This window comes from Raphanus sativus, chromosome 6 (genome assembly GCF_000801105.2).
Source record: "Raphanus sativus cultivar WK10039 chromosome 6, ASM80110v3, whole genome shotgun sequence".
Lineage (NCBI taxonomy): Eukaryota > Viridiplantae > Streptophyta > Magnoliopsida > Brassicales > Brassicaceae > Raphanus > Raphanus sativus.
Window position 1 is genome coordinate 20,594,332 of NC_079516.1, and position 16,626 is coordinate 20,610,957.

The 16,626-nt window shown below is 34.4% G+C and overlaps 2 protein-coding genes, 1 non-coding gene and 2 pseudogenes across 4 annotated transcripts; 3 read left to right on the forward strand and 2 right to left on the reverse strand.

The window, feature by feature from the left end:
* Positions 1-5,616: 5,616 nt before the first annotated feature.
* On the reverse strand, positions 5,617-8,785 carry LOC108805731 (triose phosphate/phosphate translocator TPT, chloroplastic). Of its 2 annotated transcripts, none has more exons than XM_018577661.2 (12): positions 8,282-8,785; positions 8,132-8,197; positions 7,976-8,041; positions 7,474-7,552; positions 7,137-7,257; positions 6,961-7,056; positions 6,768-6,880; positions 6,611-6,688; positions 6,363-6,479; positions 6,193-6,292; positions 5,993-6,093; positions 5,617-5,897 (listed from the first exon to the last, which is right to left on the reverse strand). In XM_018577661.2, exons 1-12 carry the CDS (start codon positions 8,530-8,532, stop codon positions 5,880-5,882), a joined length of 1,206 nt encoding a protein of 401 aa, XP_018433163.2. In that variant the 5' UTR covers positions 8,533-8,785; the 3' UTR covers positions 5,617-5,879. The 2 variants fall into 2 exon arrangements, with proteins under 2 accessions (XP_018433163.2, XP_018433164.2); XM_018577662.2 differs by having other exon boundaries at positions 8,270-8,409.
* Positions 7,313-7,384, forward strand: TRNAP-UGG (transfer RNA proline (anticodon UGG)). The gene has a single exon. It is a non-coding gene; the product is annotated as a tRNA-Pro (tRNA).
* A 2,032-nt stretch (positions 8,786-10,817) lies between the features above and the next one.
* LOC108810051 (pentatricopeptide repeat-containing protein At5g46100-like) lies at positions 10,818-11,340 on the forward strand (annotated as a pseudogene).
* Positions 11,339-11,863, forward strand: LOC108808084 (pentatricopeptide repeat-containing protein At5g46100-like; annotated as a pseudogene).
* A 1,898-nt stretch (positions 11,864-13,761) lies between these two features.
* Positions 13,762-14,923, reverse strand: LOC108810456 (uncharacterized). The gene is made up of 2 exons (XM_018582563.2): positions 14,537-14,923; positions 13,762-14,386 (listed from the first exon to the last, which is right to left on the reverse strand). Exons 1-2 carry the CDS (start codon positions 14,708-14,710, stop codon positions 13,814-13,816), a joined length of 747 nt encoding a protein of 248 aa, XP_018438065.1. The 5' UTR covers positions 14,711-14,923; the 3' UTR covers positions 13,762-13,813.
* Positions 14,924-16,626: the final 1,703 nt, after the last annotated feature.

A 16,626-nucleotide genomic window follows, 5' to 3' on the forward strand; every position in this document is an offset into this window, starting at 1 on the left:
TAAAATAAATTATACATTTAAAGCATTTTTATTTTTTTAAATCAAATTTTAATTTTAATTTAATTAATAAAAATATTATTTTTAAAAATAATTATATTTTAAATGTGAAATATTATTTTAAAAAATATTGTAACTATAAAATTATTTTGCAAAATATAAAATTTTTTTTTTTGATTTGAACATAATTTCATGATATTATTAAATAAAATTAATTGATTATATATTTTTAATTTTATAAATTATAAATGAAGATGCTCTAGTAAAAGTTTCATATGAAAGCGTTGAGCAAAGAGTATTTAGAAAGCATTAGCATTTGATAAATACTTTTCTAAATGTTTTTTTAATATTGAATGGATAATAATGAGCAAAATCTTAATGTTAAAGTTTTGCCAATCAACGCCTAAGTTATAATGATGAGAATATCGTGGATAAAGAACACTATAAGGTCATCTCCAACTCAAACATAAAACACCATTTGAATGTAGTTTTTATACCAAAACTATACCCAACCGTAAAAATCACACCATTTTAGTATAACATTATAATTTTACACCAAATTTGATATGATACTATTCACTGAAAGTTTGGAAGTAATCCCTTAATCTTATTAAGATTACGTACAAGAGGATATATATTGTAAGTTGTTACACGAGATATTGATATTTCTCTATATTTGCGTAACTACATTGACTAAGTACAACAAAATAAGAATATTGAAATATTTCAATCTTTTATTCACCAAAATACTATTTACTTTTTTTATTAATAAAACATACAATTTAATAAATGACAAATAAAATGATAAATACATATAATATTATAAAATAACTTTTAGTATAAAGTTTGGTGTTGTGGTTGAAGAAAAACTCTCTTTTAATGTTAAAACTACTGTAAAATAGTGTGGGGTTTCGACACTAAAAGAGTGTTAGTAGTTGAAGATGGCCTTAATTTCAACTTTATGGTGGGTGTTTTTTGAATGATGTTGATGCTAGAGCCCTAGAGGTTAGAATAATTAAAAGGAGACGTGATTAGTTGTTCTTCCCTTAACATGCATTTTTCAAGTACAGGGTCTACAATAGTTTTAAGCCGGGCTTGCTTATTATTTAAAACAAAAATTGACAATATCGTACTAATCAGAGAATAAAGAGTTGAAAATATAACATGGATTTGATTCCTAAAACAAAAAACTTGAGTGGATTTTGTCCAACAAACCAAAGGTCGCTTAAACTATAAAGAATACCAATACATGCATTTTTCAAGTACAGGGTCTACAATAGTTTTAAGCCGGGCTTGCTTATCACTTAGACTAAAAATGGACAATATCGTACTAATCAGAGAATAAAGAATTGAACATGGATTTGATTTCTAAAACAAAAAAACTTGGAGTCTTTATATCATTTTAAGAGCTGCCAATCCGAACATGTAACCAAAACGATCAAAAATCTCAAAATAATCCCGAAAAGAAACGAAACAGAAATACAAATCTCCTTATTTAGAATCTACCATTGCGGTTTCCAAAGGCGTCGCTTCTATAGTAAAACTGATCGTTATAGTCGTTCTCGTTTGAGTTATCTTCTTCAGTGTTCGTGTGGCTCGTGTGACGACCATATAGACCATAACCGTGACCTGTATCTCGAACAAAGACTGGCTCTTGCTCTTCTTCCTCATCTATTGTGCTCGGGTGATTCTCTGGCACCGGTATATTACGGTTTGTATCGGTAAGTTCGGTTATGGTTTGGCTGTTTGTTGCTTGTGTTTGCGTTAGAAAGAATGAAATGATGAAGAAGTTGAAAGAGAGGAGGGCTGTGAGATTTAGTGATCGACCCATTCTTCTTGGGTTTATGTTGGTCGAGTAGAGACTATATATTTGAATATGATAGTGCACCACTGCCAAACATTTGGTGGATTTATAATTGGTAAGGATAGTTATTCATACTTTACCAACCTTTTGGTAAAACAAAACAAAAGTTGATGAGAATGCAATCAAAATAGTTTCATTAGTTTTGTTCCTTGATTTGCGGAAAAGCAATTTGAATGATCGATCACCGAAAGTATAAAGATGTTACACTCCTAAAGATAAATTAATTACGTTTGATGATTAAAGGAAAACATATTATATTTTCAAAATAAAGACGAAGTTAACATATTTTGTTTTACACAGCTCACCATAGAAAAACTCGAGGAGGGTCTTTATTCGAGTGACACAGCAACGATTGAGGAAATAGCCGATGCGCTGAAAGAGCTTTCGGATGCCCTTAAGGCAGAAGAACTCTTCTGGAAACAAAAGAGCAGAATTTTTTGGTTACGCGAAGGAGATAGGAATACTAAATTCTTTCATGCCCTAACTAAACAGAGAAGAGCGAGAAATAAGATCACTCAGCTTCTAGATGAGAGTGCTAATGTAGTGGAGGATGAGGAAGGCTTGGTAGCCATTGCTACCAGTTATTTCAGACAGATCTTTAAATCATCGGATCCAGAGGAGTTAGAGGAAGCATTGTCGGAGGTGTCTACAACGATTACAGAACCGATAAATGATGACCTCATTGCACCGATTACAGAATAGGAGGTGAAATTGGCACTTTTTGCTATGCATCCAAAGAAGGCACCTGGGCCAGATGGAATGACTGCACTCTTTTATCAGAAATTCTGGGATATTGTAAAGGAGGACTTAACTCTTATGGTTAATCAATTCCTGCTAGATGGGACGATGCCATGCGGATTAAATGATACCAACATCTGCCTTATACCAAAAACGACCCGGCCAAATGAGATGTCCAGTTTCGGCCAATCAGTCTATGTAATGTGAGCTACGAAATAATATCTAAGGTCTTATGCCAAAGATTAAAAAAGTTTTTACCTAATACGATCTCGGAAACCCAGTCAGCCTTTGTTGCTGGAAGACAAATCTCGGACAATGTTATGATAGCTCAGGAACTATTTCATGCTTTGAGGACTAAGCCGAGTGGTCGCAATAAGAGGATGGCTATTAAGACTGATATGAGTAAGGCATACGACAGGATGGAATGGTCCTTTATTGAAGCGGTTATGAGGAAAATGGGTTTTTGTGAAACCTGGATTACATGGATTATGAGGTTTATATCATCGGTCAAATATAAAGTCCTCATGAACGGACAACCCCGGGGAAACATTGTTCCAGAAAGAGGGTTACGTCAAGGAGATCCTTTGTCTCCTTTCATCTTTATTCTATGCACGGAAGCGCTCGTTAGCCTTCTTAATCATGCAGAGAACCAAGGGAAGATAACTGGGATGCGTGTCACACGAGCGTGTCGTTCGGTATCGCACCTTCTCTTTGCTGATGATAGCATTTTCTTCTGTAAGGCAGAGCCCCGTGAATGTGAAGAAGTGATGGAAGTGGTCAGGAAATATGGGAAAGCTTCTGGACAATGTATTAACTTTGAAAAATCTTCCTTACTCTTTGGTAAGAGGATCAATGCGGATACACGTCAACAGATTAAGGACGCAATTGCTATTCAGAATGAAGGGGGTATGGGGAATTATCTTGGAATCCCAGAGGATATCAGTGGATCTAAGTGTAAGTTATTTGCTTTCTTGAAAGATAAACTGATGCATCGGGTGAATGGATGGACTGGTAGATGGCTTTCGAAAGGGGGGAAAGAGGTGCTGATAAAATCGATTCTGTTAGCTTTGCCGACATATGTTATGTCTACTTTCCTACTCCCGTTAGAGATCTGTGAAAATCTAGCGAGTGCTATCGCACAATTTTGGTGGAGCTCAAATCCACCTAAGAGAGGGATACATTGGGCTAAATGGGAGAAGGTTTTCTTACCAAGAGAAGAGGGAGGGATTGGTTTTAGATTGATTCACGAGTTTAATTTGGCATTATTGGCGAAACAACTCTGGAGATTAACACAGTACCCTGATTCTTTGGTCGCTAGGGTATTAAGAGGAAGGTATTATAATTTGAGTTCGCCTTTACGAACAATTAAGGTAAATAGCCCATCATATGTGTGGACTAGCATTTCAGCGGCAAGAGAGCTTCTGCTTCTGGGGATCCGACAAAAAGTTCATTCAGGATATGATATTAAGGTCTGGGAAGATCAATGGATTCCGACTATTCCGGCTAGACCGATTTGGTCCATAGCACCAGTTGTACACGCAAACATGAGAGTCAGTGATCTTATGGATCGGGAACGGGGGGAATGGGATATGACCAGGCTTGAGAACTATGTTGAAGCGGAAGATATACCACTTATTAGGAGTATGGCTATAAGCTCAGGGCATCGCCGGGATACATTTTGCTGGAGTTATACCAAAAATGGCCAATACACGGTTAAATCAGGTTATTGGATGGCCAGAAATATGTTGAAAGAAGGGAAGGAAAATGAAGTTTTAGAGCCGAGTATAACAAAACTCCAAGCCTTTGCTTGGAAGGTACCCAAAAAATTTGTCATCTTCTTTGGCAATTGATTACTGGACACGTAGCGGTAACAAGGAATCTTGTTAGGAGAAATATGCGATGTGATAATTATTGCCCACGATGTGGGGAAGCTGAGGAATCTGTTACGCATGCCATTTTCGAATGTCCGCCTGCACTACAAGCATGGTCTTTATCAGCTACTCCAACAAACCCGAATATTTTTCCAGTTCAGAGTATATATGCAAATATGGACTTTTTATTCTGGAGGAAGAGTGCTATTGTAGTGCCTGAATTAGACAGGGATCCTTATCCTTGGATAATCTGGTATATTTGGAAAGCAAGGAATGATAAGTTGTTTAGAGGAATTGATAAAGATCCATTGGAATTGGTACGATATGCGGAGAGTGAGTGTCAAGCCTGGTTTAGTGCAAATGAAAGGGTGTCTGCAAATCTTCAAGAGAATGGAAGGAATGAATCTAATGATGAATCTCAAGTCATAAGCTTGACAAACATTTGCATGGTGGATGGATCCTGGACGGATACAGCGCAGTTTAGTGGATGTGGCTGGGTTTGGAAGGATGGCTTGGGGAACGTACAACTAATGGGAGTTCGGAATATGCCAAGGCGAGAATCTGCTTTACATTCGGAAATGGAAGCTTTGCGATGGGCGATGGAGAACATACTTCAACATTCGACATGCCAGATTTTTGGAACAGATTGCAAGGATGTGATAGATATGATCAAGAACCCTCAAGGATGGCCGAGTTTTGCAACGGAACTGGAACATATAGGAACTCTTTTAGTTTGCTTCCCGGACTTCAAGATTTCACACATCCCCCGAGCGCAAAATCTCTTCTCTGATTTTCTAGCTAAGACTGCAAGATCTTTTCATAGAGTTCTCTATTTTATGGGTTGTTCTATTCCGGTTTGGTTACTCAGACCACCTCATGTTCTTTGAGTAATAGAATGACCTTTCGTTGTTAAAAAAAAAAAAAAAAAAAAGAACTCGAGGATACATAACAGATACAAATTTTCGGTGTATCTGTATAAGTTCTTCCTTTTGTTTTTGATTGCAACGAAAAAGTTGAGGCATCTCTTACATATGTTTATATTTATTATATGGATCCTTTTAAAACAATCTGCAATTCAACATATAAGAGTACAAACTACCAAGAAAAAAATTGTAATCCACGACGATGGGGTAAAGCTCCAAGAAAAAGAGCAACAAAAGTATACGTTATTAAGCTTTTTATCTGTCAAGATGATAGCAATGTAGAAGAAATGGTAACAATGTTCTCCATTGGAAACAAAAGAGGCAGAAAAAACAATATAGTATATTATTTAAAAGAAAGAGAGAAGAAAAACTCGAAAACAATGGTTGATTGTACCATACAACATACTATTGCATTTTGGTTCTTTTTATTATATAAATATATTATCCACCGGAAGAATTGTTTATGCAACCGTTGACCGCCGCTCTCTACGCCGTCTTTCCTTTCTGAAGCAAAAGAAAATCCATTTCTCACATTACAAAAATATATTTAAGTGTTACTAATCTTAAGTTTATAAGAAAATGACGAATAATGAATTGACCTTTTTATCTTCTTCGATCTTGGCCTTAATGATAGAGTAGAGTGCAACACCAGCAATGGCTATTCCAGTTCCGATACCTGTCTGCGTCGATATCTTGTTTCCTGCAAATATTCAAAGTACATTAATTATTAATTCATTATTTACCATCTGTAGTTAAGCATGAGAAAGACAAAAAAGAAGTGATGAAGAGAATCTGTTACCGAAGATAACGATGGAGAACCCGATCACAAACACACGTTTCAAAACGTTTCCAACAGCATGAGTCAATGGTGCAACCCTCTCCAAGGTATTAGTAGCTAACTGCAACCGTATGTGGTTTTCTTAAGTTTTAAGGTTAAAGATGAAACTTTGAATATTAAATTTAGGTTACCTGATTGTAGAGATGGTAAAACATTCCAACCCAGAAGAGATCAGAGATGAATTTAGTCATTCCAACTTTAGCAATCGCGTCGCTGAAACCGTGTTTCAACAGCTGAGGCCCTTCAACCTAACCATGAGATCAACCAATAACCCTAATAAATAAGTTGCTTGACTCACACGCAACTGAGATATATATATATATATATATATATATATATATATATTATATATAATTTGCGGGGATTCAAAAGAGTTTACGATGATGGCAGGAGGAATGCAGACGATGAGAGCAATGATGGAGATGTAAGCGTACACATTAGTACTGTCCATATCAGTCTGCAAAAAAAAAATCCTAATCTCAACATGGAAGCTTGAGAGATTTATAATAAGGAGCGTGAAGAAGAGAATTAAGAACCATGGCTTTCTTGGAGAAGATGCTTCGGTAAGTGAAAGAGATGTTTGAGATCATGGCACTGATGAATCCAAGCCAGTTGAATGATAACTCAGTTAGCGAAGCCATTGCAACTCCTGCGATTTTCTTTTAGGTTTAATCCAACAAACTTGGGACACAAGAAACATAAGAAAATGAGTTTAGTCCGAGTGGTTACCGAGTACAACAGGAGCTAAAGACAACCATAGTGTTATGGGGATTGATTGTCCAAGAAGGAACTGAGAAGCAGATGCATTGAAGAATGGCTCCAGCGCTGCGTTTCAGACAGGATAAATGTTAGGTTTTGTTATATGTATAGATTAGTATCAAATGGTTTCGAAAGAGAGTGTGTACCTTTGATGGTGTGAGTGAAGGAGACAGCGACTGCTGCGAAGGAAACGTTGCTAGTGATATGGCCTATGGCGTGACAGACTGCAACTGGTATCAAAACCTTAAGGAGGTTCGAGTCAATTGGCTGCAATAGACATAAACAGAGATTAACAAAGTATAACATAGACAAATAAACAATTGGGCGTTTGGTCTAGTGGTATGATTCTCGCTTTGGGTGCGAGAGGTCCCGAGTTCGATTCTCGAAACGCCCCACTTTTTTGCGCGCAATATTAATTTTTGTTCATTATAAGGTACAAACACGAATGAAAACTGTAATGAGCTTATGAAGAGAAGAGCTTACGGCACGTTTAGGAAGGCCCACGGACCAGCTAATTAAGCAGTAGACAACACCAACGAACAAGTGAACAGCCGAAACAAAACTGAAGACAGAAAATAAAATAATTTATATTAAAAAAAGACAAATGGATTCTCTTGATTTAATGTAACGTTAAATTAAATTCAAAAGAAAAATGTAATTTGTTTGGGTGTTAAACGAAATTATAGAACATTTTACAAAAGAATATTAAATAAAGAAAACAGAGAACCATATCTGAATTGGACCAGCACAAGGGATTCTCTTGATACCACAAACATTATTCAGATTCGACTCCAAAATTGGTCCAAAACTATTTGATGCTCGATCATATATAAACATTAAACCGAAACTTTGAAAAATAGTGAATTAACCTTTACAATAATTTACAGATAATCAATCAAATGGAGATACACAAATCTAAAATATCAACGTAAGTAAATGTAAACATGTTTTCTTATGTCAAAATGATGAAATGTATTCTACTTACTAGGGATAGGGGAAGTAATTATAGATCTTCTTGTTAAGGATGTTGAAAATCACATTCAAGAAGTACCTGTAATAAAAATCAACAAAGGGTAAACCCGTAAATCCACGATTATTAAACTTTGGCGGTAAAGCCACAGAGCGCGTGAGGGATACGTACCACATGAAGAAGAAGAATCCGGTGACGAGCCATGGATACTTCCCGAGGAACCCATCTTTCGTCTCCCTGCACACAAACAAAACGAGTCAGATCACTCGAGTCAAAACGACTCAACACCGAGTGGAGCCAGTAACGGACCTCATTGCTTACCCAGCTGAATCTCCAGCGGCGGCGCTAACCGGCTTGAGAATCTCTCTCTTCTCCGGCGAGCTATCGAGGATGAGAATCGGTCGGAGCTGACGACCGGAGATCAGGTTCCCTCCCTCTCCGACTGATCCGATCGGCTTAGCGAAAGCCGTGAGAGAAGACGCGGTGCTGAGTTGACGGTTGATCGCTCCGATCGGTCGTCTCAGTTGCGGTAGTCCGGCGACTGTGGCGCGTAACAGCACGCGTGACTCCATCTTCGAGATTGATTCAGTGGTTTTGGAACCGATGGGGTTTGTGATAGTGAGAGGGAAGGAAGCGAAGTATGTGGTTTTCAAGAGTGGATACTTCGTGATCAAGTGTTTCGCGGTCTACGTTATGACAGGCGGATCGATAGTGTAATATGATCTAACGGTGAAGAAAGATGAGATTAGATAAGAATCGTGAGATTATTGGCTTATGTTAGATGACTGCGGGGCCCATCTTATCTTAAAGTGTATGGCTGAAGAGACAGAGTGAGTATTGGCCGTCAGAATTTCCACATCATCATCATTGTCTATTTATCTGTTTCGTATAATGTTTTGTTTGTTTGTCATTGTGAACATGACAATAATAATAATAATCTCAGTATAAATTTCTGTAGATATTTTTCCTCTTATTGAATTTTTTTTTTTTTTTGAAAAATCCTCTTATTGAATTGTGTTGAGTGGTTTTCAAATCTATGAACGTGACAGAGTCACAAGAAAGTTGATTTTTTCCCCTTAAATTTACTGGTTTTGAAGATACGAATATTTATGATAATTTCTTTCTTTTATTGGTGACATATGTCGACATTTGATTTGTAACTTCTGTGCTTCATTTACTTTTCCAGATTTGGAATATTTTATCAAATTGCTTTCTCTTTTTATGCTATACATTTTTATGTTTTGAAATTAATCAAGACACCTATAACTGATAACAAATGTTACAAAATTTTAAATTTGTGCTATTTAGGAAAAAAATAATTTTTAATTTAAAATTAAAATATACGTCTTTATTTTAGGCCATTGACAATCCATAATTTGAAAATACATAAATAAATATTGATTTATTGATAGATACACTCACAAAACTCAATAAATTAATATTCAATAAATTAATAAATATTATAAATAAATAAAATTTTCAGTTCAAAGTTGGTTCGTTTCAAAATATAACACAAATCGATAAAATAATACGATAATAGATTTTTAGAAAGTCATATGTAAATATACGATCCATTATAATCATAAATTAATAATCCATCTATATATATATTTATATAAGTACAAACTAAACATTATCATTGTTGGTTCTACAATTCACAATGAATTTATCTTTATTGTTTTTAATATTTCAATATATGTTGATGATATTTAATAAAATTAAATCTAAAACCACATATTTATGTTTTTTAATACCCAAAATTTTTTACTACCTATTTTAATATCCCAACTAATTAGTTTGTTCATTTTAATACAAAAATAAAAGTGTACTTAAAAGTGTACTTATTTTAATACCCAACGTTTATTTATTTTAAAAAAAATCTAATAAGTTTCAAAAAAATTTAAAAAAAAAATCTCTATAATTTAAAAAAAAATCTCAGAAAGTTCTAGTTTTGTTTTGTTCTTGAGAAATAAATGTATCTAATTATATATAATCTTAAATTTTGAAAGAAAAGTTTTAAGATTCAAATATTGAATTTAGTCTGTTTCTGAAATTAAAAAAAAATAAAATTCTCCATAGTTTATTTACTTTCTTTCCTAAATTTTAAAATAAAACTATATTTTTAATATTTTTTTCTTAGATTTTGAATATTTTTTAAAATTTCTTTTGAAACTTATTAGTTTTTTTTAAATGTTTGGGTATTAAAGAAGCACAACCTTAAAATGTTTTTTTTGTTTTTAAGTTTGTGCACTAAAAGTGAGCAAATTAATTAGTTGAAGTATTAAACTGGATAGTAAAAAAAGTTTGGGCATTAAAAGAATTAACAAAATTTAGTTGAGATATATTTATGAAATTTTCTCTAAATTCTATAAAACATAAAAATATGCACAAAAATATAATAAAACAATATGAAAGTATAATTTCTAAAATTAATTAATATATATACAATGAAGTTAACTATTTTTATTTTATAAATAAATATATTTTAAAAAATTAAATATATTTTTGTAAACTAATAATTATAAGTACCAACATTATTAATTTATAGGAGTTTTTACTTTATTTTGTTGCTTTAGTACACTCTATTTTGGTGACATACCAAAGGAGGATCATATACCCAAGAGAAGTGTTTGGATAACAACAATCCGCGTAGTTTCAGAGACATGCAACAAAATGTGAGTGAGATCGTCATATTTACATGTTGATTGCTCTCTCTATTTGTAAGATTGTCAAATTTTGTGTTTGAGGCCTGTAAAACACTAATGCCCACCAAGTGTTCGACGTAATGCTAAGCTGGGTTTCTTTGTAACGGTCTATTACTCTCTTTGATTTGTTGTAGAAAGAAGTCACCTTTTAAGCAATAGGTTGCAGCAAAGTGAAGATGTTCAAGTGGTCAAAAGACATCACGTCTTCACAGGTTATCAAACTGATGAGAGCTGAGAAGGAGGTGGAGAATTTGATTGCTGTTTTTGACTCCGCAACAGCAGAACATGCAAACGGGTTCTTACACGGACCAGAGCTCTTTTGGTTTTATGGTCTCGAGTTTGGTCTCCGCCAATAAATTCAAAGCATCTGAAGATCTCGTTGCAAGAATGAAGACTAAGAACTGTGTTGTTAGTGAAGATGTATTGCTTTCGATATGCAAAGGTTACGGTAGGGTTCATAGGCCGTTTGATTATTTTGATTGTGATCCACCCACAAGTGTCATGTTACTGTTCTTGCGATTCTTGTGGAAGAGAATCAGTTAAAGCTGGCTTTAAGTTTTACGAGAACATGAGAGAGATTGGTCTGCCTCCTACCGTTGCATCTTTCAATGTTCTGATCAAAGCCCTCTTAGAAATGAGAAAACGGTGGACGCTGTGTTAAGATATTTCTTGAAATGCCTACATCACACTGATCACCGGTCTCTGTAAGGAGCAGAAGATTCAAGAAGATGTTGAGCTTCACGATAGAATGAATATTCAGGGTTTGAAACCTGATGCTGGGTTATATGGGAAAATAATCAGTGGGTTCTGTGCTGTCAGTAAGTTTCGTGAAGCTGCCAATTTCCTCGACGAGATGATTCTTGGATGAATAACTCCAAATCGGTTAACTTGAAACATTCATGTTAGGAAAACTAATGAAGTTGTCCGAGGTCTTTGTACAAGTGATCCAACTTGCGCATTTGCTCTGTATCTAGCATGAGGAGTAGAGGCATCTCTGTTGAGGTTGAGACATTAGATTCTGTGGTGAATTGTTTGTGTAAAAAGGTGAGTTTCAGAAAACGGTTCAATTAGTTAGCGAGATAGTGGCTGATGGGTGTATCCAAATAAAGGAACATTGAAGGTTCTTATATGTCACACATTGGATGAAATGATTGTTGGAGAAGCTTCAAAATCACTTCTCAGAGATTTTGAGATCTAAATACAAAGAAAATTATATGAAGACAGCTGAAACAAACATGTGGTAACAGTTGACTACATTCTGAACAAACATAGCCACAGCTCCAAACACCAAAACGTCATAATGGCATGTGCAAAGTCAATAAACTGTAGTCTGTAGCAAACAGTTCCATTCAAGTCTGTAAGAAAAAGTGAAGCTTCTACGGATGCAAACCCTTTGTGAAAATCAGCGACAAAACCTGGTTAACGAGAACTGTCCTTGTAGGTAAGTGGCTAGCTAGATGACATGGTGTCTTAGAAGTCTGACCTATAGTCTTGTGTATACAATTGTTCATCTTGATATCAGGAAATTCTTGAGCTTTTACAACAGTGGAACTTTCTCTTCTTTACGTTTATGGTTTGGTTGAAAGCGACAGGAAATCTATTTGGCTTGGATCCTGATCCTGATTGGGACATAACTCTGTCTTGCCTACTCACGAGTTCGTATGATCGCCTCACTTTTATCCTTCTGAGACTAGTCATTCTAAGTGTCTGTTTACCGCATTTGGCGGGAAGTAATGAAAGAAAGCACAATACTAGCAACAAGTGGGTGGATCAGCTAGCAAAGTTGATCGACAAGACCATAAGGAACCGCATTACTTCCCTCAAGTATGCCTCCAACCCGAGACTTCAAGGCCTGATGATGCGATGGTTTGAAGCGCACGGAAGTACATCTTAGTTTGAGTAGTTTCAGCTTTTTGTCTCAGTTTATTCTTTTAAACTCATATAGCTGTACATATATTCTTTTAAAGTGATCAATAAATTTAACAATTAACAAAAAAAAAACTTTCTCTTCTTTGATCGTTGCCACCAGCACCATTGACCCCCAGCTTCTTCATCAACCTTAGTCTCCAAAACACTCAAGATCCAAATTTCATTTTTCCCTTTTTTGAATCCTGTGTTGTTTATTTGTTTTGAGTAAATGCTCGAGTAACAGTGGCTGCTTATCAAACTATGGGATCCCTATCAACTAAATTTTTTTGACTTCTGAACCTAGACAAACTATACCAAACATATGTAGAGTTTGATGTCTCTAATTTTGTAATTATTAATTTAGATAGTTAAACACATTTTGATTCAAATTTTCAACAAATATATTATATCATAAGAATTACAGTTCAAAATTATAACAGAAATGATTAATTTGTATTTTTCCAAAAGGATATATAAATAGCTAAATAATTAGAAAACTAAATCTAGTTCAAACAAAAAAACGAAATATTCAAAAATATATGATCTAATTTAATCGGAAGGGAAAATAATCAAATTGTTGGTTCTTTGCTGATTTTGTAAACTTTGGTAGTATTTTCTTGTGAGTGATGTAATCTTTAAAAAAAAATATTCATAAAAATGATTATAAATCTACGTATACAATGGTCCTGGTTTAGTTGGGATATAAAAATCCCAACCGGTTTAGACCAGTGTTCATATTTTACATATTTTTGCCTAATAATTTATAGAAAAATCATGTTACGTGAGAATGCATGAGCAATCAATTAATCATGTCAGTATGTCAGGAAGTTGTTTTTTTGTCAGTATGTCACGAAACTGTTTTTTGTAAGCAAATGGAAAACTTATGTACAATAATATATTAGTCCTGTCCGGCCCAATGATTATTGTTTTCAAAGCTATAGAAAATGTCTAAGTAGTTGCTTGATTGCTTCCAAGAAATGAATTACACAGCTCACTTTTTTTTCGTTAATGCCTTATCGTGCAAATAATTAAAACACACAAAGAAGAGACGTTCCCGAAACATGTTCCGTACGGCTTTCTCATATCTCATGCAATAATCGATTAATTTCTTACGAATTTCCCATAATTTAAAGTTTTAATATAATCAACTATAGACTATAGAAAATATACCACTTGGTTATATTATAACGATGGAAATTTCCAAGTTGGCAAATTGATGAATAATCAAATAATTTTGTATTCAATTACATCTAAAAGTCAACGGATCAGGCAAAAAGCCTCTCATTTTCTTGACAATCTGCTCCGCCTCGAAAGTCCGGTGGTAAAGAGGCTGTACCACCGAGTTCGTGTCGAGATAATACAAACAAACAACCATTAAAACCGAGTTAATAAACATCGGTATCGGTCCAAAAAGCCACAATAATAGATCAAGGGCCAAGTAAAGAGTCCGAAGACCAAGCGACCAAAAGTTTCCACCTCTCAAAACGGTTCTCGTCACCATTTCTGGTGGAATATCGTCGCCAGGAGTGGTGATGAGGTAGTTCGCATGTAAGAAACATCTTGTGGACTGAACAAAACAACAGAAGCCGACAAGAAAACACACGAGGAGAGAGGTGTATTTGATGACCATAGTGATTGAACTTGTGTCCCCATAGACAAAAGGTCCCGTAAAAACGGTCATTTTGACTGGTGAGCTTCCGATCCATGCGCCGATAAGTGAACTCAGTGTTAAAGTAATGGATGCCATGAATGTTGAAGCTGATATGCTGCTCGAAAGAACAGTTAGAGCACAGCCCAATTCATCTTTTTTTGCCTGTAATCAAATGAACTAACAATTTAAAGAAGAATAATAGTGTAGTTTCGTAGATAATCCAATTATATCCTTGCAGCACTCTTATAGCCAGTTGAACTAACAACGGATAATGCGAGAATTTTAAAAAGATTTTAGTGAAGGAGAACTTGCCTGCATGATACGTTCGACCCAAATGGATTTGTCTATGTTCATGAAACCGATGATGGTGTGGTAAGGAAAGTAAAGGATTCTATAGAGAAGAAATAGATGGTAAGACAAAACTATGATTAATCCAAATGGGACAAGAACCAAATCTAAGTACTCTTTCTTCAAAAACATCTCCATCTTCTTCCTTTCCCTGCTTCTGTACTTTATTATCTTGTCTTGATTGTAGACTTGTAGTTATTATACACACATCATTATACACACATCTACACACACATAAATGTGTATAAATAATTTGTTTTGCGTATAAAATAAAGAGTAAGGAACTGAATAAGAAGAAAGTTGAGATGTAGAGGAATCTTGGACGTGTGGAATATCCACTTTGCTTCATTTCATCTGACTTGGCTTAATATTATTATAATTAGAGGTGAAACAGGGAACGAATATTAGCAAAAAACTTGTATTTATGATTTCCTCCGGGTCTTAAGAATATCTAATATGGATATCTCACACGATTTGTAGAATTTATGAATACTTGAGAATATCTCACACGATATGTTTTTAATACTTTTCTAAGAAATTTTGTAAACGAAACTTATTAAATTGGTATTAAAATAATAACTATATAAACTTATACACTTAAAATTTTATATTTAATTATATATATATATATGTTAAATCGGAGTAGATATATATCATTTAAATTTTAAATTTTGTAATTTGATTCGTGTTTATAGATATTGATCTTTAATATTTGCATTGATTCAATGATTTACAGCTATCATTTTAATCAAATTGAAACAAATAATATATACATAATATGCTCATGCATCCCTAATTATAATACATGACTATCTTATAGTTTCGGACCTTGGCAGTATCTGTAACTGTTTTGTATATACAATGGAAACTTAACATACACGTAAAACAAAAATTAAAATCAATCGGATGAAACTGAAATGTGAAAATGCGATTGTAGAACATGTCATAGCTTACGTATGGAAAAACGGTCATTTCATATCCAATATATCGCAATTTGTTCAATTCATACCCACTTAAATAATTTTGCTAAAATATATCCGAACTTTGGAAAATTTCAAATAACATATCTAATGTTTATTTTTGGCGAAATTATATCTGAATCGCCACATCAGCGGTAATATCATTTAATTTGCTGACTTCAATGTTATATCATCTAATTTTGGTGACAAATGTGCCACGTGTACATTATTTATAATAGTCATTTTATAAGAATATTTTTTAGAAAATATAAATTTTTATTATTTAGTAAAATTAACAAAAATTAATTAGATAATTAAAGTTTCATCTTCTATAATAAATATACTCTTATATGTTTCTATCATATCATAATACCATACTTATAAGAGTTATATATGTGTTGTAATAATTCAAATTCAATATTAGTGCGAGAACCGAAATTCACACCGTCGATTTTTGTAATCGGAGGGAAGCCAAGAAACCCTAACTTTCCCTGAGATCATGGATTCTCTACGAGAGCCATCGACAAGTAACCAAATAAACGAGGAAAATAAGTGAAGACAATAAATCGAGTTTAGAAAAAGTAGATCTTTATTTCGAATCCGCGTAAGAGCGTAGAATCATTACAAAAGGTTACAAAATCTATGGCCGCAAGAGCCTTTGACCAGTTCAAGCCATCCAAAACCCTAAACCTAGTTGAGACGCAGCTCGATAACAAAAACGGAAAAGATACAAAAAAAGTTTTAAAGATTTCGGACTGGATCTTGTGAAAGGCTGCATACATACCCCTTTCGAGGATCAAGCCGAACGTATTTCAGTTAGAATGAATTGAACAAGAGATCGAACTGCTTGGGCGAGTTCGTCTAGTATGAGCGCAAGTCATAGAAACATGCATGTCGAGAATAATGCCTAGGTTTTCTAAGTGCAGAGTTCTAGAGTCTAATTTCTGTCCCGCGTTTTTAGCTTTAGATTCCCTTATATATGCCTTCTAAGTCGGTTCTCGTTTCCTTTTTTGCCCCTGGGTCGAGTCTATCACTTCACGGAAATATTCCCTTTTCTTCTCTATCTTTATTATTATCTTGGAAACTTGACATTTA